General features: G+C 41.1%; 1 protein-coding gene across 3 annotated transcripts in view; it reads left to right on the top strand.

Moving 5' to 3' along the window:
- The first annotated feature begins 1,255 nt into the window (after positions 1–1,255).
- RHOJ (ras homolog family member J) overlaps positions 1,256–24,893 on the top strand; it is a 62,387-nt gene continuing 38,749 nt past the window's right edge. For all 3 annotated transcript variants that reach the window (XR_008450017.1, XR_008450016.1, XM_009564376.2), the window contains exon 1: positions 1,256–2,154. Coding sequence is in view for 1 of the 3 variants with exons in the window: in XM_009564376.2 (XP_009562671.2) it covers positions 1,977–2,154 (178 nt within the window). In the remaining 2 variants the exon portion in view is untranslated. The remainder of the gene's footprint in view (positions 2,155–24,893) is intronic.

Genomic DNA, 24,893 nt, shown 5'->3' with positions numbered 1-24,893 from the left:
ACAGGTCTTATTTTATAAATTCAGATACAGGTCTTATTTTATAAGTTCATAAGAAGTCCTCTAAAGCTGAATACATCATTTATATAGACAAAGCAAAAATATAGTACTGAATTTGAGTTCAACATGCCTGTCTTCCTCACGTGAACTCATCTTGCTGGTCTCTTCCAGGCAAGCCGTTAGATAGACTCTAACAGCGTGGCTACACTTCCATAATTCATGCTAAGGGATGCAAGGTCTTTTATTGATGCACTGTAATTAAAACCTTTTCCCCAAAAAGCATCTCATATATCAGATATTAGAATGTATTTATAGAAACTTTTATATTGTCCTTTACAGCAGAAGCCAGATTAAATTCTCATTGGGCTTGATCCTTCTAATCTCTCCGTATAACTTCACGAGATCTTTGAAGCACTCCTGAGTTGCTTCCAAAGGTCATAAACTCTCCTTATTTTCCTAAGTTCCAGCAACCAGTTTAGCCCCAGTGTGCTTCCCCATGGAGCCCTAGTGGGGTGTTTGTTCCCTCTTTCATAGCCTTCAAGTCTCAGGGAAGGGAAACGCAGCCAGCAGGATGTGCTGAGCTGCTGTACTGAGGTTTATGTTAAGGTCTGGCTCATTTCTGCTGCAAATTGCAAAATCTTTCCTGTGGAAGGAGCAGGGATTTTGGCTCTATATGCACATATAGACTGTTTTATATTTAAATTGAGAGAAGACAATAGGAGACACAGGAAATATCAGAACAAAATTGAGATGTGGAGGCAGGAGTCAGATAGTTCAGAGCTGGTTTTCCACAGACTGTTATGCAGTGGTTTTAATTTTATATTTTTTTCAATTCCTGTAACACAATTCCTCTTCTTTCTCTCTACCTCTGTCTGTCTTTATATATTTACACTCAGAAGGGAAAAAGTGTTCTTCCTTTTTTTTTGGGGGGGGGGGGGGGGGGTGCAGGATGAGTGGAAACACAAGAGAAACTGAGAGCCTGAACCGAAAAATCAGTTATATATTCTTTCTAATAAAGTTCTTTAAAGAGTTATAGACATAGGGAAAGTTGACATTAAACTCCATCTGCCCACTGTACCTCCTCTCTGCCTTTCGACCTCCCCTCTTCCCCTCCCAAATGGAAGAAAATACTTATCCCAAGATCACAGGAGATCGTGCCTGGGAACAACAGACATCCTTGAGACACAGACACATCTCGTAGCTTCCTCAGACCCTGCCTGGCCATGGATGTTCCACACCAGTGTCTTTCACAGCCTCTCCGAAATCTTTGTCGCCAGTCTTGGTGACGGCAACCGGGAGAGCAGCTCGAGCCTAAAAACTTCGCTCTGCAGAGAGACCTCTAGTGTTTTTCTTTCTCCATGTCCTGGCAGAGTTCCTCCAAAGTACAAATACACACAGAGCTCCCATTGTTTGCAGCCCTTCACAAGCCCACTGATCCTAATATGGAATTCAGCAGGAAACCCATGATTTCCTGACACACAGCAAGCTGGAGAAAGAAAGGAAAAACTCCATTAAAAACCTCCAGGCTCTCCTCCATGTTAGAAATGAAATGGAAAATGGAGTGGATTTAACAGGACTCCCTGATTCCTGCGGCCAAGCTGGAGGAAGGGAGAAGCGAATCGAAGCCACAGGCTGCTGATATTTTTTAAGTCGCAATAAATACTGAGAACTCCAGGGCAGGATGAGGATTTCCTGACTCGGACGAACAAGAAAAGACAGATCGCTTTTTTTAGGATATTCCTCTCTGTATATTTAATTTATTCACCTCAATGATTCTCTTGACTGATCTGGTAATTGTTAGAAGTGGCTGTGACAGCCTGGAAACATTAGTATGATTTCCTGAGTTTGAGATTTTTCTCTTTCCCCCCCCCCTCCCCAACCTCAGGAAAAGTTGATACAATCGCACTTCATTTTTCCTTCATGTGCACTTGGAAGTCCTGGGAGCAGCAAGAGCAGCGGCAGCGGCAGCAGCAGCAAGAATGAACTGCAAGAAAGAAGATGACAACTGCGCTGATGGGAGCAGCAATAACACGAAGAAGATGTTAAAATGTGTGGTGGTTGGGGATGGTGCAGTTGGGAAAACCTGTTTGCTAATGAGTTATGCCAATGATGCCTTCCCAGAGGAGTACGTGCCCACCGTGTTTGACCACTATGCAGGTAAGAAAGTGCTTTAAAAGAAATTGAATTGCGAGCTGCAGTATGGTCAGGTGGGAGGTAAAAGAAGGTGAAGGAGAGGAGAGAATGTTTTGAAGGGGGTGCATGGGTTACTTCTTCTCCGGGAATGTGATTTGGGCCTGGATGTTAGCCAGACAGCATAGATAGCAGCTCATACAACTGGGGCAGCGAAGGATTTATTCAGATAATATAGTTATTTTCTTCCAATTTTTGTTTTGGTTTTGGCAAATAAGGGATGCAATTTTGGGGACGACAAGTTACAATTTAGCCTCCCTCGGGTTGTGTTCAACTGCTTTGTTTGTTTCTGAAATTCTGCAATTCTAAACTTTTCAGGCTGCAGTTGTGATGAAGACTGTATATATATACACACACACAAAAAAAAAATATATGCTGTTGGTGGCCTTGTACGTGGCAAATGATGCATAAATTATGATATTTATATCCTATTAAAGGAGTAATCTTTGAGAAAACCAGCATAGTCTCTTTCAGCGCTGTCAGAATATTACTCTCCTTTCAGAAACATTTGTTTCTTCACCCATAAATAGAATTTAATACTATAACTTGGTGGTAGAGGAAGCAGAAGTGGTGATTGTTTTGAGTACTTCATTGTGAGGGAATTTGTGGTAAAAGAAAAAAGTACTGATGTAATGAAGATCATCAACAATGTTCACTGCACCGCTGTGCAAAACAGACCCACAGATAAGTACAATATTCACAGGCCCTCCTTCTGTAACAATTATTTACTTTACCCAGCTGTATCCAAAGTTATCACACAGATGGTGTGAGAGGCTAAAACTCTCGCTGAAATTTCTACTTAAATTTTCCTATCCCAGATTCTGCTCTTTTCTTCTGTCACTGCTCCTTTGGCTTACAGTTGTTTTTGTTTATGAGATCCCTGAAAAACAGATTCTAGAAGCACTGCAGAACTCATTGCTTGTCTTGCAGCAGCAGTTGGAATGTTCCTCATTCTCTCCCCGCGTCCTTAAAAACTTAATTTTCATGGCGTAGCTTATCATAGATTTGGTATTCTGTAATGGGAAATTCTCTGTTTTCATTCTGGCTTCGTGTCAGGTTTAGCAGATGAACTGGCCAAGCAAGAAAGCTGTGTAATTGCAGACTCTGATCCATGGAAATGTGAAGAACTTTTCCTCCACAAGAGTGGGCAGCATCACTTCTAATGCAAGCAACACTTTCTTCCCTCTACCCTTCCCACCAAACAGATTAAATGACCATTTCAGAAAAAAAAAACAAAAAACAAACACCACAACAAAAGACCAAAACAAAACCTTACACAGGCAAGATGCAAGAACACCTCATGGTGTAAATGAGTACTTCCATAAGCCAAACACCCTAATGAGGCCTGGCAGCATGAATTTATGGCTTATATTCCAACAGCGCCCACGTTCCCATGACAAGCTAAGGCCTGTTTGCCCCTTACAGCCTCACTCCCCAGCACTGTGCTGCTCCCAGCACCCACCACCCTACTTTCTCTCCCATGCCCTGCAGATACCTCTACATATGGAAAAATACATTTAATAGTCAATACCAGACCATGTATGTACCGTCCCGCAGGCTCGGGGCTCAGAAGTTACAGAGGGAGAGGAGAGCTGAGAAAAGGATGGGATGGTAAAGAGTGTCACTGCATAATCCTTATTTCCTTAGTCTGCCAGGTAGAAGCAATATGCGTGCACTTTTTAATCAAGCTATGTTTTCAGGGTTTGAAGATTTAGACCTCTAAAATATCTCCAGCTATTCCTATTTAGCTTCTTAGCTGCTGTAACACATAAATATAAACCAAGAATGTTTTCAATGAGAAAGTTCAGAAAAGACAAGGGAAATAATTTATATTAACATGCCAGTCTGAGACAAACCCTGTCCAGCAGCAGTGGTCAAAACTAGCATTGATCGAAAATGGAATTTCAGGTTTTTGATGAATTCGACTGCTTATTAAATAAATTTCACTAAAAAATTGCACACAGAACTGAGCAGTAGAAATGACTTCTGGAACAGAGGGCTGGAAAAAATCCCACTCATAAAACATTAAAAAAAATTACATGGCATAAAGTGTAACTTAGCCAATTTACAGTACTGTGAGTCTTGAAAAAGAAAAGTGCTCATCTGGGGCAAACTTACCCCTGAGCTTAGAGCCTTTAGGATACTCTGTTCCAACAGCCCCTTGCACATCCATCTGTACGGCAGCTCGTGGTAAAGAGGTGTGTTAGCAAGCTCTTCCTCCTCGCTTACCAGTTCACAACCTGGTTGTGAGTCCCAGGGCATTTACCAATTTCCTTCTTTCTGATGGAAGGGGGGAGGGGGCATTAAAAAGCAAGGATTCCAGTGGTGATCTCAGAGCAATTTCTCACTGCCATGACTCCAGCAACTCAGGGGAAAGAGTGATGTTATCCAGCCCAGCACTGGGACAAGCTCCAGATGCACCACTGCTGTGGCCAAGGCGTTAACTGTTCACGGCCCCGCAGCACCCAGTTGCGTTTGCTTGTCCTGCTGCATTGCATCTTTTTAGCTGCATAAATAGGGCAGGTTTCAAAGGCACACGTGAAACAGGTGAGTGTACTGACAAGGGTGACCCAGAGGAAGCCTTTTCACAGAGCTGAGCGCTGACAGTATTAGATCTGTACAGTACTTATTCAGTGCCTTTCACTTGAAAGGATTTGAAATCACTTCATAAAATTTGGGCCCAATCTGCCTCTAAGAAAATCAAAGGCAATACATAGATTTCACTTAGGGAAGAAATAGACGTCTTGCAGATAACTCACACAGCATTTATAACTCGGACACAGTGATGCCTGGGATGAAAGGTTGTTCGTGTTTCACCACGTGTTCAGCTGCACCATACAAAAGTCCAAACCAGTTATTAGCTCCACACTAGTAATGTTCACCCACAGATTTCACCCGCAGTCCACAAAAATGAATTTGTTCGGGGCCTTTTGCCAGGGTAGGGATGCAATGGATGTAAAGTAGGGTCAGCGGCAATGATGCCAGACAGATGGGGAAGGCAAATTTGTTATTTGGATATAAAGGCATTCGGTGCGTGAAATTTTATGAGTCTGCTTATTTCTTAAGGCATTTTTAAGAGATTTTGCCTAAGGCCAGAGCCCTGATTGGGTTTCCTTACCTTCGGTGAAATTCCAAGTCCCAGACTAAAAGGGTTTATCCACAAAGTAAATGGCTATTTCTAGGGCAGGAGAAACAAAGTGCTACATCCCAGTGACAAACAGGATATTACTGGCAATAACTGTAACAATACGGACTGTTTGGACAGTGAGTATTTGCTTTGACATGTTGGTTCCATTCTGCCTTTTGAACATCAAATGCTGATTTTCCATGAACAAAGGTCTCTCAGCCAGGTTGACTTGTATTGTGTCTAACTATGTGAGGTTATAAATGTTTAATTAGCATTGAAGATGTAGCAACAAAAAAAATTCAATTCAACTATTAGACAAGTCCCTTGAGTATAACCAAAATTAACTGGCTTACTCTGTAGAAGAGAGAAGGGACAGGTGTGGTATGGCAGCCATTGAGAGTCCTGTTCGATATTCATGAACCCTAAAAAATCCAGCAGTTTTTAGCATGAAATTTATTCACCCCAATATTTATATTCAGTCTTTCTAGAGAGGTAATTGATGCCCCGAGCCTGTCAGTGTTTAAGAGATATTTGGACAATGCCCTTAATAATATGCTTTAATACTTGGTCAGCCCTGCAGTGGTCAAGCAGTCGGACTAGAGGATCATTGTAGGTCCTTTCCAACTGCGACTACGCTATCCTATTCAAGAAGTGTCTTTTTGAATGTAAAATACCTCGGTACCTATGCCTTATGGCTAACTAACTTAGCGCTGTGCGGTTAAAGGTGAATGGTTTCATTAGATGATGAAACTCCAAGGAGAGGAAGCCATGTGCTACTTTAGGCATAGAACATGTGTGAATGTCATACAAACAGTTTTATGAGCCGAAGATGCAGCATTGGTAAATGAGAAATGTCAGTCCCTCCAAAGGAGAACTGCAAAGCATCTGCACTAAAGACGTAAAGTGCTGAACATTTATAAATAGTCAATCCATTTGAAAAAAATTAGCAAGGGCATGTGATCTGCTAATGAATAGCATACAGAATAGTTCAGCCATGACTGAAGCTCTGTAAATTAAAAGCAGTATAGAAAAAGACAACCATTTATTACTGTTAGAAGACATATTTTTTGTTCTTTAGTGATGATTTAATCTAATCTGTCTGACTTTGCACTGAAGTGGTCTGGAGCACTCACGAGTCCCACAGGGCTGTGATTCTAATCTTGCTGGCTGGGCAAGCTGTGCAGCAAGGGAGAGTCTTTTGCTCTGGCATTTTTATTAGCATAGGAACAGTACTACTGCTCTTACGAGAGCCATCAGCTTGTACCTGCGCAGATCCATAGATCTATTGAGCGCTGACTCAAATCCCTGTTCATCATGTCCTCTACCAAAGAGAACGGTTTGAGGTGGGCTGTCACCGATCACGGGGCTGCCCACAGCTGGCCACTGTCAGTCCTGGGGCAGGCAGGAGCACCCAAAGGAGACTGGGACCACCGTGACACAGCTACACAGGCCATGCACTAAGAAGCTTTCACTTGCAGCCTCTCCACGTGGGGGAGGAATCACCAGCCAAGACGCGGCAGAAACCAGATGGTAGCCATAACATCCCAAATTTCTCCATCAACAGGCACAAGAGCACATCTGTCTGCACTTCTGATGTGCCAGTTATTTTTATTTGCTAATGCACACTGGTTTAAACCTGTCTCTGACTTCCATGGTGTGTAAGCAATGACTTAAACTCCATACCATCATTTTTCTTTCCCCCATTGAAACCTTATTAGACAGGAAGAGGCTGCCCAAGGATATCTGCTATTTCTGCATGGCTGCTGCTGTGGGAGTCTTCACACTACCACATTCTTGAGGCAGTTGTCTCCTATAAACAGTCTCAGTACACATTAGAGAAACTCTTCACGAGATGTTTGAGGTCATTAAACTAAGAGAGCTATAAATAGCACTGAAAGAGAGCTGTTATGTTTATTTACATGGATGTTTGCAGTGGGTTTTTTTCCTTTTTATGTTCATCCAATTTTGATCACACAGATTTGAACTTTGTCCTTGAGACAAGAAAGCATTGACTCTTTTAAAGATCAGTCTCTTTAGACTAGCAGCCACAGAACAGATGTGCTCATTTTGTCTCTCAAGATCTAAAAGAAATTCTCTGCCAGTCTTCCCTAGTATAATCCAGAATAAATCAGGAATCTCAATAAAGCATTCAAGGTACAATACAATAGGTTTCTGTTGTGCCACTTGCCAAGGTTTCATGTCTGCCACCACCAGCACAATCCAAAGGTTTTCAAGGCTGCCTTTTTTGAAGGTAAATTTTACAGAACCACTAATTCTTAGGCTCCCCACAAAAAGTTTCATTCTGTCTCTTGTGTGACATAAGCCAGAGGACAACTAGTGATTCTCAGGATTTTTCATACCCAGGAATCCTAAACAGTCTTTATATCAATAAGGTGTTTTTACCTGAACCACCATGGTTGACATGCACGCAGACGAAACAGGCACCATGTACACCCACAAGCATCTTGAGACCTTTTCCTTCTGAAGGTGTTTTATAGTATGCGAAGGCTTAAGATAGCTATCGCTCGTATCTCTCTTCCTCACACACATCCCTGTATTGTCCTGAGAATGCACAATCCACTTGAAGCCCATGGAGACAGAGATGTGTGCATGCTTTGTGATCCTATTTGCTAAGGGTAGATCATTTCTGCAGCAGCACTCTGAGTGTTGTGGTGACAAATTCCCCCTCGTCCCCTGGTGCTACAGAAATCCAGCTGTAGCTTGGGAGGAGCCCATGGCACCCGAGCTGCTTCCTACCTTTGCCTCTGGCTCTGTCATATAGCATCTGCTTGTCCTGTTGCCAGTTTTTGTTCGATTTTACACTGACAAAATCTTTTTCCTACAAAGAAACAAAAAAGAGCTCTGCACCAATCCCTCCTATACCCACCAGCATCCTGCTGGTCACACAAGACTCAAGTGACAGCCCAGCAGCTGCTGCAGCCCAATGCAAAGAACTGATTTCTACATCCAATACCATCAGTCGATGGATATCTTTGTGTGTCAAGCACAGCAGGGGACAACACTGCAACGTGAATGACATTTACAGTCTAAAAACAAGATGTAGAGAATAAGCAAACTACAACAAACATCAGGAAGGATTGTGCCAGGAATCACAGGAGTAGACAAAGCCACCATATCACTTTATCCAGACTTATCCAGTCCAAATTCCACCTAAGACCCTTTGTCTGCTATTTTATATTACCTATGTGTTGTTTGAAGGGCAATAGGAAACAAAAAGAATACTAAGCAAGGAGTTAGCCTATTTGAATGTGTATTGGTGGTTTGCATATAGAATGGTGGATGCTTTTTAAAGTCAACTAAGGCCCTGAGGGAATGGTTGGAAAGATGAGAGTCAAATTGTGTAAAAAGAAATATTTCTTTGCATGGTATGTGATTAACCCAAGGAAATTATCACTGCATAAAAGTTATGAGGACAAAAGTTTAATAGGGTTTTCAAAAAGGAAGATTTGATCAGATAGCAGGGAGATTGAGTGCAATCATAAGGTAATAAGGTAAGACTTCTGCATGAGATAATAAAATGTGAGCTGACACCATCTTCAGTTAAGGATAAAAGATGAATTTGGTCTGATGAATGGCAAGTTACCTTAAATCTGTTTGCTGCTACATTAGAGATGGAGATTTGACCTCTTGAGGTGTGCATTTGGCCAAATCCAGCACTCTTGTACTCAGATCATGCTGTAGAAAGGGACTTTTTGGAATGGAGAGGAGAGGAGAGGAGAGGAGAGGAGAGGAGAGGAGAGGAGAGAAGAGAAGAGAAGAGAAGAGAAGAGAAGAGAAGAGAAGAGAAGAGAAGAGAAGAGAAGAGAAGAGAAGAGAAGAGAAGAGAAGAGAAGAGAAGAGAGAGAAAATGCTCATTATCTTCTCCACTACTCCAAAATAGCTAGTCTTAGTCTTTCCCTCCTTTTCTTATCAGTGGAACATTGCAAGAGGTGACATCAGCTGAGGAAACTAAAACTGAAACTGTGGCCTCTGGGTCTTGAAAGACAATCTCTACCACTTGAACAAAAAATCATATTCCCTATCTTAAAACCAATAATTGACTCAGTATATGCAGCCAGCCAGCCACCCCAAGGGGAAAACCCACTTATAGGTGGTGCCAGACCAGGCACAGCCAGGAGGATGCTTCTCAACAGCAGGTGCTCCACATGAAGAAAAGAAAAACAAAAACTTAGCAGAGAAATTTAAGCAACCAAAATTCCTAGACATGTACAAACTTCTTAATTTCTGCAGGATGTGGCAATGGTTTTGCTAAGTCTTCATTACAATAGCTTAGTTACTGGTTAAATCAACACAAAATACCTCCACTAAAACTTCCTTCTCATTTTCTGTTCCCTTGATAAGCCTTGATACCTTGATGTCTATCTAATGATAGACGTCGTTGCTACCGTGCATCATTGTGTATATTTTGCCCTGCAGGCAGTGACTTTCCTATGTTCTAACTTTCCAGTTGTTATGGCCAGACTTAATGACATCATGGAAACGGCAAGGGATGAGGAAGAGCAAACATACTTCCTTCAATTGTTCTGCTCAGACAAAGTCATTAAAGAGTAATGACATCTCCTGTCAAATAATTATTTATCTTTGCAATGAAAAAAAATCCAAGTTATTATATTTCTAGTCTGCTTTTAAGAGTCATCACTCACCAGCCTCCTGTCAGATATATTGTTCTTGCATCCCAAGGTGTGGGTCTTCCAGAAAAGTGAGGGAGTAAGTTACTGATGAATGAAAACTTTCTGAATTGTCACCCCAAGTTTTATTCCAGTAAGCACCAGATGAATGAATTGTAGACTGGATTTATGAAATGGTATTCATCTCTTTTCTCTCCAAATAAGGTTAAAAAAATGGGTTTTAAAATAATGTCTAATAATTTAAAGCTAAAATTAAAGGTTAATTTAGCCTATTTATTGCCAAGCATTATTCACATTGAAACTCAGAAATCTCTCATTCAAAACAAACTGTGCTACCAGCAGTGTTGGCTGAATGCAAACTTTATGCACAACTTCCACGTCTGTTAAAACGCTCAAGTGCCGCTCATCAGCCATCGGTTTCTCCATGTGCTCAGGTAGACAGGAAAGCTCTCCTAGATCTGAGAAAGAATCATTATACCTCACTGCATCCAAAGTACCATCCATGATGTCTCAGCAGTGAGGACACAGCCAGGTGAATGTAGCATGAAGGAAGACCCAATGATACATACAACCTAATTGTGTTGTTGTTACCACCTTTGGCTGAAATGGTTACAGATCTTACTATGTTGTGATGGCTTTTCCATAGTATTTGTTCCGTAGCATGGATACAAAACTGTCTTCTTAAAGAGAAAACCACTGTGGGCATGGAAAGTCACCATTTGAGAGTAGGCAAGATGGAAGGGTAGGGGGACACACAGTGCCATCTGCACCTTGTAGCACTTGCTGGGAAGTAGCGTCCCCATATAGTCTCCATAACCAAAGGGGTGTATTCAGGATCCCAGGGAAGGGGAAGGCATGAAAGTCCATGGCAACTTGGTATTTCAGCTGGCACAGTTCCCCGAACTTAGTGTGGGTCCAGTGCACCAGCAAATCCAGCAGTGGTGTTGCCCCAGGGTTGCCTTTCTGCCTCAGGAATTAGAACAGCAATGAATCCATAACCACAAAATACAGCAACTGGCCCCAGGGGAAGAGAAGGCTGGAGAAAAAACATTCACTAATAGGAGAAACACCGGGAAAAAGAAGTGGGGGAAAAAAAGCACAAAGTCCCAAAGGAGCGAGATGGACAGCTGTAAAAATATTCACAAGAACAGTGGCACAGGAGGCACAGTCAGGAGGGGTGATGGCTTGGGAACAAGAGAAGAAAAGCAGTATAGCACTGTAGCAGGATCATCACTCCTGGTTTAGGACAGTATGCAAGTGTATCACGGAAATAGAAGTCCTAGTGATGTGCACATGACCCAGCACTTGTACGTCTACAAGAGTTAAAGAGGGCTGTGCAGAGGGGCTGAACAGAAAGGGCCTTCCACAATGCAGGAAGATGCCTGGGATGACTCACTGACGCTACTTACCAACCCCTGCAACTCTAACAGGATGGAGGCCACGTCTCTTGTTAAAGACTCTCTGGTATAGACACCCAGCTATAACCCTGAAGTAATGATATTAACAGTATCTGCTAATGCTCAGCTTTCTGCAGGCTTTAAAGAAAAGAACAGCTTCAGAGATGAGTGGGAAAACATAAATGTTCAAACATAACATTAATTTTTATCCCCTGGGAAATGGGACAAAAAGAGCATCTATTTACAATAATAATGCTGTTTTGCTGAGAACAGACCATAGGGAAAATCCCATAAGGTTGGAAAATATGTTTTAAGTTCGCAAACTGTCTCATGCTCCAATTCCAGAGAGGGCAGCCATCCAACTGCAGTGAGCAGCTCTGTCCTCAAAGGCTAGACCCTCCTTGCCTCAGACACTAGGTTTCTGAGTGATATCCCCAGCTCGTGTTTCAGAACTGGTTAGTTTACTTCAGTGTATTTTCCTAAAAAATTAGATGTAGAGTCAAAGTCTTTTTCTAATTTGAGGAGCCGCATCGCTTGAAACCCCAGCAGAAATGCAGAAATCTGATTTCTCATTTAAAAGGTGAGACACTTCCACCAGGGAATCTCAACTCTGTAATAAACACACACTAAAAATGCCTCTTGAGACCATCTGTTTTATTTTATGTAGGTATATAAAAAGCGATGACTAATGGAAGTAATGCCCAGGAATTGTGTTGTCCTTTCAAGCTTGGACAAAAATGCTACTATTGACAGGTTGGGTTGTATGATTCCACTACCCATATGGGCACATAAAGTTCACTGAAGGCTCATATAGATTGCAAAATACATAATTGTGTCTTTATTTTTTTTTAGTTTTAACTAAAAGTTAAAAAAACTAAAACTAAAGTTTTAGTTTTTTGTCTGTATCAGAACACAAAGGAAGCTACAGAATTTCTCGTAATTTCTTTCTAGTTTAATCTCATTTTTGGTCTCTGAAAACTTGCCATTTTGTTCAGCAAAATCATGAACATCTAGGAGGGCATGTGTATGCTCTGATTTAAGCTTTTACAAAGATCCTTTACCTTTGCAGTTCTGCTTGGCTTTGCTCTGTGTATGTAACCAATAAACCAAATCAAGTACAATTCTCTTCATCTCATTGCCTTCCAGTTACAACTTGGAATATTTTAAGCCTGCTCTAGGGATACAAGGAAGTAACAATAAAAAATTAAAAATGTCATTAAAATATATATGTGAAATTCAGCTTTAAGAAATAATTTTCCAGGAATACCATCCATGAAAATAGGATCAAATTTTATATTAAAAAAGGAGTTTGTATTCAAAAAAATATTCAGTTAATCTGCCAGAAACCAAACCTTATGGAACAACTGCAAATTAGCTAAGTCAGTTCATGATATCATTAATAAGGAGAATTTCCCTTGCCATGCATAGTAACATTCTCTGATGGAGTGTGCCACTTGGAGATCTGATGGGAATTTACCTAAACCATTCAGTTTGGTTCAAGTCCAGAGGGGTAAAGTTCCTGTGGTTCCTGTTATTTTAATATTTTAGAGTGTTAAGTGCATTTTCCCTCTCCATTCTCCCTCCTGGGAAACTGCTAACATGGTGAAATAATTCGTTCTTCCATTATTTGGAAGATATTGCCCAATTTCTTTCTTTTCCTGTAAAGAGCTGCTTGTAGCAATATCATAAGTCCCTCCTGATGCTTCCAAGCAAGGAAGAAAGTATGGGGAGTGTGAATGAAGAACGAGATCCCCAATTTAAGTTAATATTTGACAGAGGTAATCTGTGCCAAGAAAATGGTAGAACAGGAATAACTCGTGTTGTCTCCATACAGTGCTCTAAACTGGGATTCTCTCTCCCTCCCCTCTATTTAAATGCATGGATGTGAGAGATACAAAAAAATAAAAGAAGCCTTGCCACACTTTTGAAAGTCAAACTGCATTTTGAGACTATGCCCAACCAGATGGAAACTCCTAAGGATGTGAGCGAACTTTGTCCCTGACTGAGTGCGTTCACAGTATTTCATGGTGAGGTGCGTGAGACGATTCATACAAAGACCATCAGACTAGAGAGCACCTTATACCTTTCATCACATTAAGTCCTTCCAGACCTTGATCCCCTTTCTGCAATTCCCTCCATCTTTCAGAATGAATAGCCATATTTCCTTTCTCTGTACTTATTTTCCATGTTGCTTTTTTCTCAAATAATAGGGTCTTCCCACCTGAGATGTTCCAGAAAAAGGTAGTTTATCTTCCCAAAGCATGCTTATGTGGGACATGGAGCTGGCCAGAACTAGCTATGATTCCTGCAGAGCCGTCTCTGATCTAGCTGGGTCCAAAACCAAACCACAGACATTGCACAAATAGCAGCTGCCCCACAAGAACTGAGTGATAATTATTATTGTGTGTCTCTTCTGATTTCCTCAAGCACTGCTGAGCTGGTGAGGGCTGCAGCCAGGCAGGGCATGAGAGCAGATGTTCTTGCCTTCTGACAGATTTCAGCTCTGCCTAATGGAAAATGCCATCAGAGATGAGCGAAAACCAAGCAGCCGACAGACAGAGCTCTGCAGGACGGTAGTGGGACCATCCCTTTGTGACCAATATCCATTGCAGAGACCATCCAGCAGCTACTTCTTCCCTGGCAAACCCCTGCCACAGCATACCACAAAAACATTGTCCTAGCGTTGCTTCTTGTATGCAAGTTAGGGAATGCATGTAAACCAAGAGAATGCGTGAGAAAAAATAAAAGCCCAAGAAAATGTGAGAGAATAAGTGAAGGAGTGTGGGAAAGAAATCTACATCCTTAGAGGATGGAGGGAAAAGGTATGATTAAGAGAAGACATTCCAGGGACAATCCATAAATCATAAAACAAATGATTTGTAACAACTATATTTGGGGGGATATTACTCGTGATTTTGAATTTTTGGGGTCAGCAAAAGTTCTGGCCAGAGCATTTTTGATGAACTATCCCACCAGGAGAAAATGCTGATTCACGGAAGTTGAAGCATTTTCTAAATACTTGGAAGGACAAATTCTTGAGGTCCAGGGCCCTCTGGTTATTCCTGACAGTGCAGCAAGAAAGACCTAAATTGAAAACATAATATCTGAAGGTTTTGTTTTCATTCCATTGTATAACGAAAACAAATTGTAAAACCTCAGAAGTTGTCGCAAATCTGAACTATCATCCCCCTGGCCAGTTCTTGTTGGTTACTGTTATTATCCATTTTACAGTTACTGTAATGTAATCATTATTATCCAAGGGCAGGCTTACTCCCACTTCCTCTAAAAGAAATGTTTGTGCAACAAAGACAAGTACTTCAGAGGAAAATGCCTCAAAGAGCATGAGCTCAGGTGTAGTTTTAGACTCTCGGTATGAAGAGCTGCCACGGTTGCAGGGAAAAGCTGGCAATGCTTGCAAGCCTTGGCAAACCCTATGGCAGTACCAGGCAAGCACTTAGGAGAAGAGAAACAGTCTTTGAACTGAGTGTCACTCACTGTGTCTTTAATCACTCTGTTACAGGCTACCTGCAGCGCGGTTTTTATTCCTCTTTTAACGGCTTTTGTCAACACATTACTGTCTAATAAATCTACATTTCTAATTAATAAGACCAAAGAGGTTTGAATTCCTGAAGAAGGAAGTTAGCCCAAGTGCTCTCAAAGGATTTCAAAGGGCATCTTCCCTCTGACAGACACAATTTTGCTCCAGCGAGTGGTCCCCAAAGTGAGCGATGCTAGGACAAGGACTTCAGCTGTGATAACCAGTGGACATGGAGGGAGGTGTCTGTGGCTACGTTCTAGTGATGCTATTTGTAGATTAGAGAGGAAATATACAGTAAAGGACCCCGTAAATATTAAGTTAGTAGGGTAAGGACAATTAGAATTATATAATCATAGAATCATTAAGGTTAGAAAAGACCTCTAAGATCATCAAGTCCAACCATGAGGACCTGATGAGAGCAATTAAGTTGTGAGTTTGAAATTCAACTTATGTTCCAGCTTCTGTGATCATTCACTGTCAGGTCACTTTCAGAATCCCCCCCATATAGGTGTATTTCAATTATCTGTCATGCTAACAAACCAAGCCACTGCTGTGCGATAGAAAGGATTCATTCCATGGGCCAGAAGCTAAAATGGTCTGTCCTTCCTAGGAGCTTCTCAACAGCGATTTCAAAATCCTGTCTTAATATGAATTACATCTGACCTAAGGAAGTTCATTTGAGGTGTCTGAGAACAACTGAATTTCAGATTTCCTATATAGGGAAGCCTTTTTAATATGCTCTTGTCATGAGCTGTCAGACAAGAATAAAAACAGCTGTTGGTGGCAATGAGTAGGCACTACCAACGGTGCCTAATGGATTTTCTTCCTTAGGAGAGCAGGAAGCATAACCTGAAAGAGACTGTTTTCATTTCCCAAGGAGCATGGTGGATGTGGATACCCAAAAACAGATACTGTCTCTATTAGTGGTAAATATTTATGCCTATTGCCATAATACATAGCATTTAGTCTGATGATCTTCAGTATGAGGAAATCACGGTAAAACCATTCTGATATTGAATATGGAGGAAAGAACAGATTTTTAAGATTAGATTTTCTTCTCAAGGTTGGCTATGCTTATGCAAACCGCTGGGTTCATATGGTTTTGAAAGACTCACAGAGCTGAGCCCAAGCAAATCTAAGTCAGGAAACCTTTGAAGTGAAGGAATGAGTGGCATAAAATAAAAGGCCAACAAGTAGATTAATAAAATAAGTGAAAGAAGCTGGTAATTTCCTTAATGCATTTCTGTACAAACCATTAAGCTCCCAGGAAATAAGAATGAAGATATTTATAGCACACAACAGATAAATTCTCCAGAATGAAGTATCAATTTTCCACGTATATATTTGCAGGAGACGCGAGGAAATGTCCCTGCACTAATAATTGTGGTGTTTATTTTTGTCAAAGAAAGATCTATTAGATTATAAAGAAGCCATACGTTTGGGGATTTTTTTCCCTATTTTTTTTTCTTTGCTATATCAATTTATATGAGCAGTTACAGAAGTGCCTATAGTTTCCACTTCCTTTGCACTGATACCTGTTGCTAAGCAAAGACAACCGTCTTAATGCCACTCATCATTTCACAAATGCAACCCCTGCTAATTACAGAGGCTGCTAAATGTGCTTTGGTTCTCTCCATGTTTTTTTAATAGTATATAGAGAAGAAAAAGAGGTTGAATAGCAGGGGAATACAGATGCAATCTTGGCACAGGGAACGAGCACGCTGGTATTGGAAAATGTCCCATACACTTGCTCAGAGAAAGGCACCTCTACCATAATCTATAATAAGAGAAAACAGTAACAGGAATCAGAAAGTCAGGGCAGACCAGGCATGATAAACATCAGCTTGAGAAAACGTGCAAAGCCCAGAAGGAATCTGGACCTTGGCATTCACTCTATACAGCAGAGTCATTCCTGGCACAGAAAAAAATGTAGCTGGCTGGAAAACTACTGTCTTGTCTGGGCACCTCAGGCTGTGGCCAGATGTGAGAGGATGGAAAATATCTCTCTCACTTTCATTTATGAAAACTTAAGTTGGAGTTCTTGAAGCCACCTTGTAGAGCTGCAGACCCCATTTGAATTTAATTTGAAGATAAGCATTTTGAGTTCCTTGGAAAATCCCTTTCCATCATTTTGTTTCCCAAGAGGTTCAAATCCCCTTGTTCAGCTTCTGGAGCTGCTGAAAGTTGCCAGTTCCTCCATTGCCCACAGTCTTGTCACAGACATCGGGGTCTTATCTGCTGGATGGCAGCAATCCCGTCCCTTAGCACCCACTCTATTAGTTTATAAAATAGCTCATTCATATGCACATTAAACATTTGGCTATGGAAACACAAGCACTGAGCAGGAGCCTTTGTATCAGAGACTCATAGTAGCTGTAGAAGAGGATGTCAGACATATCACAATTTTTGCAAACACACATTTGGAGGGTAGACCACAATTTCCCTTAGCTCAACAAAAATACATGGTAACTGAGTGGTGATCACTGACACTGGGAATGCAATAGATACACTCCAGATGTCTCTTCTATGTCCACTAGGATTTCTACCCACCCATTGACAGATGGGAAACCTCAGTTTAAAAAAAAAAAAAATCTATGGGCTGAGTTTATAGTAAGGTAGCCAAGAATAGAATTTCTCTCTATTTGTTTGTCATCTTGCTATTCCTAGAAATATCTCCCTCTGCCCTCTTGAAACACCAGAATGTGTATTTCCCAGATATGTAACTGGCTTAAAAGAAAACAAGTCTTAAGCTAGGAAGAACCAAGCCTATGGAGATCAATATATCTGAAGGAACAAGGGTAGGAATAACTCCGGAGACAAATGCTTATGAAGGAAAGAAAATTCGCTAGGAAAAACTCTGCAGTTTACCTCATCCAAATACCCTCAGGTAAGGAAACAGGTTTTTTGAAGTGAGTGATCGTGTCAGCACAGGGACTGTTCAAAAGGATTTGGCCCTGCAATTGTTCTTAGAAGTATTATTTCACCATGATAAAGAATTAAAAAGCAAACAGTAAGCTTATGATGATGAAGTGATACATAGGATCAAATTCAATTGTCCCCAGTGTTCTTCTGTGATTATAAGAAGACACTTTTTGTTTCTCCATAAACAGCCCCGGGATTACTTTAGCATTGGCTTTCCTAACACCAACCTGTCATTGACCAGGTTCATCCTGCAAAGTGTCTGACTTATCAATCTCTTTGTTAAACAACACAGAGTTTTTTCGAACACCTCAAGGTGCCTTAGAGACATAGCAGTGACAATTTAGCATTTTAACAGAAGGAAACAGGTTTGAAGATATATATATATAGGCATACATTTCCTAGCAGTTTTCTCATCTTAATTTCTCCAGAGGGTCTCAGCAGTGATAGATGCATCTGTTTTCCAGAATCTGCTCCCAAACTCAAAGCCATCCTGTGTGAAAGGAATGTTGCTGTTCAGAAAGGGCAGAGATTTTGAGAAACTGCTTCATTCTAAATTCTTCTTAAAACCAATCCAAACCAGTTTCTTAATGGTCCTCAGTGGTGTGGTATGAACCAGACTTTAAGTCTCATATTTTTGCCATTTGCTCACTCACTGCTTTCCCAACTGAAATGGCACCAGTTGGCCATTATTATTTCACACTCTGGAGGGTTCAAATGTTCATCAGCTCTTTGATTCTGTGAGCTCTCATTACCAAAAGCAAGAGAGATTTCTGGGCTGTTTAGTTAAAAAACTCTTCATGTATGAACACAGCATATAACACATACATTGTTTAATGTTAATCAATTCATTACACGGTATTGAATGCTTAAAAATAAAATGAACCACTGTTGTTTTAGATGATCTTGATCATTAAAGCCCTGCAGGCAGCATGCATCATGGCAATTAACAGTAACAGTATTTAATATCAAGGAGAAGGGTATATTAAATAAACGTGAAGTTTATTACCCATAAACACTTTCTAGCTTAAGCACAGTAATACATGAGAGCTCATGGGTTTTATATGAAAGTAGGTTTGTGTCAATACTCATATTTTATTTGGAGGGAAACACTGACATTGGGAGGGTCCCACAGCTGCAGGGCAGGAATCGAGGCCAAATCATCAGCCAAATCACCAAAGCTTTACCCACAAGCCACCCTGCCTCCTGTCCCGTGTGCGCACAAGTTATTTCTGCCTTTATTTTTCACCTGGAATAGTTCAAGGTTTAAGCCTTGTTTCCTTTATGAAAACACTTCCCAGGTGACCGCATACATCACGGTTGCTTTTCTCTGTGCTTTGGCATCTGTTCATCCATAGTCTGCTGAAGGCAACATGCCTGTAGTTGAGGTTGGTATGGGGATTTCATCCTCTGCCCCAAAGCCTTTCCAGCTGGGCAGCCAGGCTTTCTGTTTACTCCTCCTCAGGCTATTTCTCACAGCCTGGCTCAGTTCGTGCCTCCACAAGTGATGTTGGATACCACTGAAATCTGTCCTGAGGAAAACAGCAGAAATACCGGATCACAGATCACAGACCACGGCAAGCTCACATGCTTTCTGCCACTAATATCCACCCTCCATATCAACCAGCAACACTTCATTCAGCCCCTGTGCAGGAGTAAGCATATGTTTGCCTCCAGGCATGTCAGGAAGCCCAACCCTTAGGAAAGTCCTTCCCATAAGTATGTTAACAGACATCTGGGCTTAAACACCAGTTCAAGATAAGCACACACTTGCGTGTTTTGCTGAAAAAAGCCTCAGAATGAGGAAAGTCTGAATTATGCAATATGAAAATAATACTCTCCATTTATTAAGCATGTCTTGACAGTACATAAAAAAAATCTGGAGCTTTCTTCTTGGCCAAGTATTTCTCCCACTTCATACCATAGGTATGCTCCAGTTGTGCTGGGAGCAGAATGGCAGTATTATGACTCACTTCATATTGTAGGCTGGAAGCACCATATTTTATTCCAGAAAGAAATATTTGGTAGGCATAAGATTTAAAAGGCAGGTTTTTTGTAAACTACACCCCGGCATATTCTGGAACACATTTTGATCTGTTACACCATCCAGTCCCCCTTCAGCTTCAGCCATAGCTGCGCTTATTTTTATATTTATAACTGTAATGGGAATATAACATGTCCAAATTAACTTACAGTGGTGAGTGTGGAAGTTAAATGGATTTTTTGTGTTTCCTTCTAGAGTAACTCTCATGGCAGTAGTTGCTGCCACGCACTTTTGCCATCAATTCAATGCTATATCTGTGCTCAAACACTCAAGCACAGATGTAATGATGCTGTTCTTGTGTTTCATCAAGGCATGTTAAAGCAATCCAAATCTTTTGTTTGTCAGCCTACAGGGAGTGGAAATTATCATCTCCCCCTTCAGTTTTGCATGAATTATAGAGGTTTTACCCACCAAGACTACCATGGAATGAAGGTTTACGAATAAATTTCTTTCAGTGATGGTGCAGAATTGAAAAGCAAATTAAATCCTAGTATCTAACAGATGATGCAAAATACCTGTGCTGTTTGGTACCAGCAAGTTTCATTTTCAGCAACCCAGCATTGTACCCTCTGTGTAGGTTCAAACATCAGCTGGCATCACTGACCCCATCAGACCTAAACCGGAAACTTCAGGAGGCCACATAGCAGTGTGGAAAAAACATCCACAGGGTTAGAAACAAACCCTGGAAGACAGTATTGTGACCTGCAGGTCCTTCTCACTTGGACCAAAGCTTTTTTAAATATCATTGCGTTGTCTCAAAATCAAAGATGCATGGAGCATTGCTGATGTTTACACTGGAAGTGTCCTAAACACCAGCCATGCTTTTCACTTGTGACTGGAAAAGACCATTGACAGGGCTTTGCACGTCACATCAGCCAGTGATGTTTTCCAGGGTTTGCCTTTCAAAGGATAGCATCAGTATACTTGTCTGAATCCCACAGAAATCATGTAAAATATTGGAAGTTCCTTTATATCCAGTCCCAGCAGCTGAGGGCCTGGATACATTTCACTTCTACAATTCAGATTTTATACTTGTGGTTTGTGTTTGACCATCAAAGACCCTGACCGCCCTTCACACATCTTGATGACCATTCCACATCAAAGAAATCAGCAGAGATAGATAGGACAGTGCTGTAAGCCTCCGGAGTGTCCTGGCTTGGCTTCTATCCAGAAATCCTTCCATCCTCCTCGACCAACTCAGCCCTTTGTAAGCCCCAAGCTTTACTAGGATCAGCTGCACCTGACACTTTTGGCTCAGGGCCGCATTCCTCGAGGGAACTTAGAATCCCCCAAAGTATCTGCTCCAAGCAGAACTCTTTCCTGTTATCCAGCGGTGCAGGATACAGGAGACTTCCTTCATAGCATATACATTGAGATAAAGCCTTAAAACTCTTGCTTATGTAGAAACAGTGGCATAGCACAGGAATTTTGCTTTAGGTGGCAGCATCCTCACTAGCCTAAAAACAGAACACCCTGTCTGACTTCCAACCTGCATACCTCTGAGAAAGCACCGTGCTAACGTGGGTGCAAACCAGGACTGCACACAGCACCTGTGTGAGCATGGGGAAGGACACTACAGCATTAAAAAGGCAGGGTACCACAGTAAAAAAAGACGTCTTGTAGGACCAGGTTGGGAATATTTTGATCTGTGTTGAATGAGCCTTCCAAAGAACAGTCCTGAAATGGTGAATGTCCCAGAAGGTCACAAAAATAATGGAAGGTTTAGAAAATAAGATCTGTAGGAAAGCTTCCAGTATAGCAAACATCAAGGCTAGGGATTAAATGAAAAAAAAAAATACAGAGAAACAAGATAAAGGTCCAGATGAACCAGTGAGGAGCACAGAATAAGAAATTTGGGGCAGAAGAAGACTTCTTTTGGACTTCTTTTTCAGGAGTCCATAAATACAGAATAGCCTAAACAACTTCCAACAGCCCAAAATCTAGAGTACAGTTTTTTTAATGAAGTGCATCCTCTAATCTGTGGGCAATCTGTAAAACTGAATAAACTGCCTTGTGAAGTTATGTGGCTGGGTCCTTGCAGGTACACTGTTCAAAGCAAAACTGGGCAGGAACTGAATGCTCATTCGTATGATCCAACAGTCTTTACGTCCAGAAGTCATACGATCTGGGTTTGATCTGTTTATCTGGTTGAATAGGAATCTACAATAATATCCAAAACAAGACTATTATATCCTCAACATACTGTGGTGGTTGGAGAGTGCACAGGCACAGTAAAACAACCTTCACAGCATCCCTCCAGCCTGAATTCAGTGAAAGGTTCAAGTAGAAGGGCTAGTCTTTGATATCCCATTTGCTGTTGTAGCCTTCTAATAGTGTAACAATGAGCTTTCCATTTCATCGCTGACGTGGTTGGTGCCTGCAGGCTATTGAGTTTAAAAGCCAAAACACACAGACGTAGAAAATTTGCTTCGGGGTTGAAAAAATATATATCCTAGTGAAAGGGTGGGATTTAATTAGCCTTTGTTCTCCCAAATCTCACGTAAACAAGCACACTCGTATATCTCCCAGTTCAAGGCAAGCAAAATCAAGAGTGCTTTTTCTAACTGGAGTCTTACTAGTCCCTGGTGGGTGCAGAAACATATGTGCAAAGTTACTAGGCTTGAAATTTAGGACTTTGCTTCACAAAATGTCCACATTGATCAGATGAGAGTTTGCCACTAATTAAAAGAAATATTTTACACAGCGTGAGAGCCTGATGGCCTTACTCACATTTGCTTGCCCTGGGACTGCAGTTGTGTTCATGGCTGGTATGTGCATCGGGATCTGGCATAGAACTATTTCGGTCTTCAGCTGTATTACTTGCCAGTGACTTGTTATCAACAAACATACAGCGACAACCTGTAGAGATTGATGAGAAATAAAATTTAAAAAAAAAAAATGAACAAAACAAAGCAAATGATTTCCAAATCTGCAGTGAATAATACTTCATGATGCATGAAGTAGCTGTAATACAAGGAAAAGAAAAAGAAACAAAAAAAGAGATAGAGAGGATTACAGGAGTTTTTTAAATTGCGATAATTATCCCTATCAATACATTGTAACCATGTAATTACACATGGAAACACATATTCTGCCACTGTAAAACTTCTGGTGTCATTTCTCAGCCATTCAAAGCCGCCGTTAAATGATGCTAGGAAACAGTCTGTATTGCCTACCTCCTCCTCCTCCTCTGCTTTTGTGTTTTCTTTCTCTCTCCTTCTCCTCCCCCTCATCAGTTTCAGAACTATAAAATATCACTGCCTGCCTCAAATTGTGGAAACCAGGAGCAATTCTACCGAAGTCAGACCTGGGGGAGGTAGATCTTTTCAGTCTGCAAGAGACTCTCGCAGTCAGAGAATAGGTCAAAACCATCTTATAGTAACAGCCCTGGTGACTATGGCCAGTAACAGCAGTGGCACAGGAAAGTGCTGTTAACGATGCGGATGAATGCAGAATAGAGTGCTGCAAATCTGCAGAGCGTGTCTGAATGTCTTTCTATATGTGTAGATGAGTGTGTGCACGTGAACCTATTAAAAAAAAAAAAAGGAATTTTAGAAGACTGGTTATTGGTGTAAATGAGTCTCCTAAGGACATTAACAAAATAAGAGGATAACCAGATCCATGGCAGACCCTATGTCAGATTCTGTTTTTCTAGGAGAAAATGCAGCAGGCATTCATATCACTGCAAAATGTTTTATGTGTGCAAAATGTTAGACCCTGAATCATCTGTCAATGCATCTGGGAAATATCTGCCATCTTTTTTCTATCATCTGCCATTTTCCTCTTTCCAGTGGCTGAATTGGCAGGTAAAGATGTAGTCAAGAGGCTTCCTAGGACTCTCTTCCTACCCTACAACTTCTCACTAGACGTAGCTGAAGCTATCTTCCAGACTCACAACATTCTCATTAGAGAACCACATTGTGTGAGCTGAGAGCTTTTTTTAGTGGAGCACCAAAGGTATTTGCTTTCTAGTAAAGGTTATTAATCAGAGGAATAAGGACAAAAGATAATTATTAAATCTAAAGAGACAGGAAGGGGCGAGAGAGGAGAACAAGTAAACAGCTTCCACCCCTGCTCGTAAAATTATGTGAAAACCTTCTCCTCTGTGGAAAACAATTTATATCTAAATATACATGGCCAGATGGGTATGATAACTCATTGCTGCTTGAGTCATAGAATCACTGAAAAAGAAAAAAATTATTAAAACAGGCCCTTCCCAAGCTATTTAAGGACTGGTTTTTGATTTGGGTAGGTTTTTTTAAATGTTGTTACATTTTGCTTGATAATAGAGAACTAAAAGCACAACTGAGTTTCCAGAGCAGCACTGACCTTTTAGCCAAAATAATGGAAAATTTTTCAAAACCGCAAGGAGAGCATAGAGAAGATCATCACAACCCTTTTGCTGTCACCGCTTGCTCTGTTTTCCCCAGGACAGCTGATGGAGGGCTGTTCCACTGGAGGTGGAATTTCAATGAAGGACTTAACATTTTAGTTAGAAGGGACTGTAAGAAAAAACTCGTGGAAGCAAAACAGCCGTATTAACCATATTTATGAATTTGCATTCAGGCTACGCCTGGAAAAGACAATGCCGTCTTTTTTTTGTGAAATGTGGAAAGCTGGGTACAACAGAACCATTTTCCCAAGTACGTGGTATACAGTGGAGTCATTGGCTGGTTTTCAAGTTTTGCAAAGTTCAGTTGCACTGCTCTGAACAGACACAGTCCACGTTATATTCCAGATGCAGTACGTGCACATCTGTGTACAGTAAACAGCCCAGATTTGTCTCTTTTCCGAAGCGAAAATTAGTCTTTCTCCAGCAGTTAATACTTCTGAAAGATTCTTCCTGAAGCATTCTTTCCCCTTTCCCCTACTTTCTTCAGCCATATATGAGATGAGCAACATCTCTTACACCTGGGCTGAAGCCAAGAGAGCAATCCAGCCAGCAAGATTAGCTGCAATCATCTGTATTCATCAGTACATGTAGCCCGTGAGCTTGCTGTTTTAGCAAGGGCAAACCTTGCCCTGGTGGTTT

The sequence above is a fragment of the Cuculus canorus genome, chromosome 5 (assembly GCF_017976375.1).
Source record: "Cuculus canorus isolate bCucCan1 chromosome 5, bCucCan1.pri, whole genome shotgun sequence".
In the NCBI taxonomy this organism is placed as follows: Eukaryota; Metazoa; Chordata; class Aves; order Cuculiformes; family Cuculidae; genus Cuculus; species Cuculus canorus.
The sequence above is the reverse complement of the archived record's forward strand: the minus strand, read 5'-3'. Positions and strand labels throughout refer to the sequence as shown.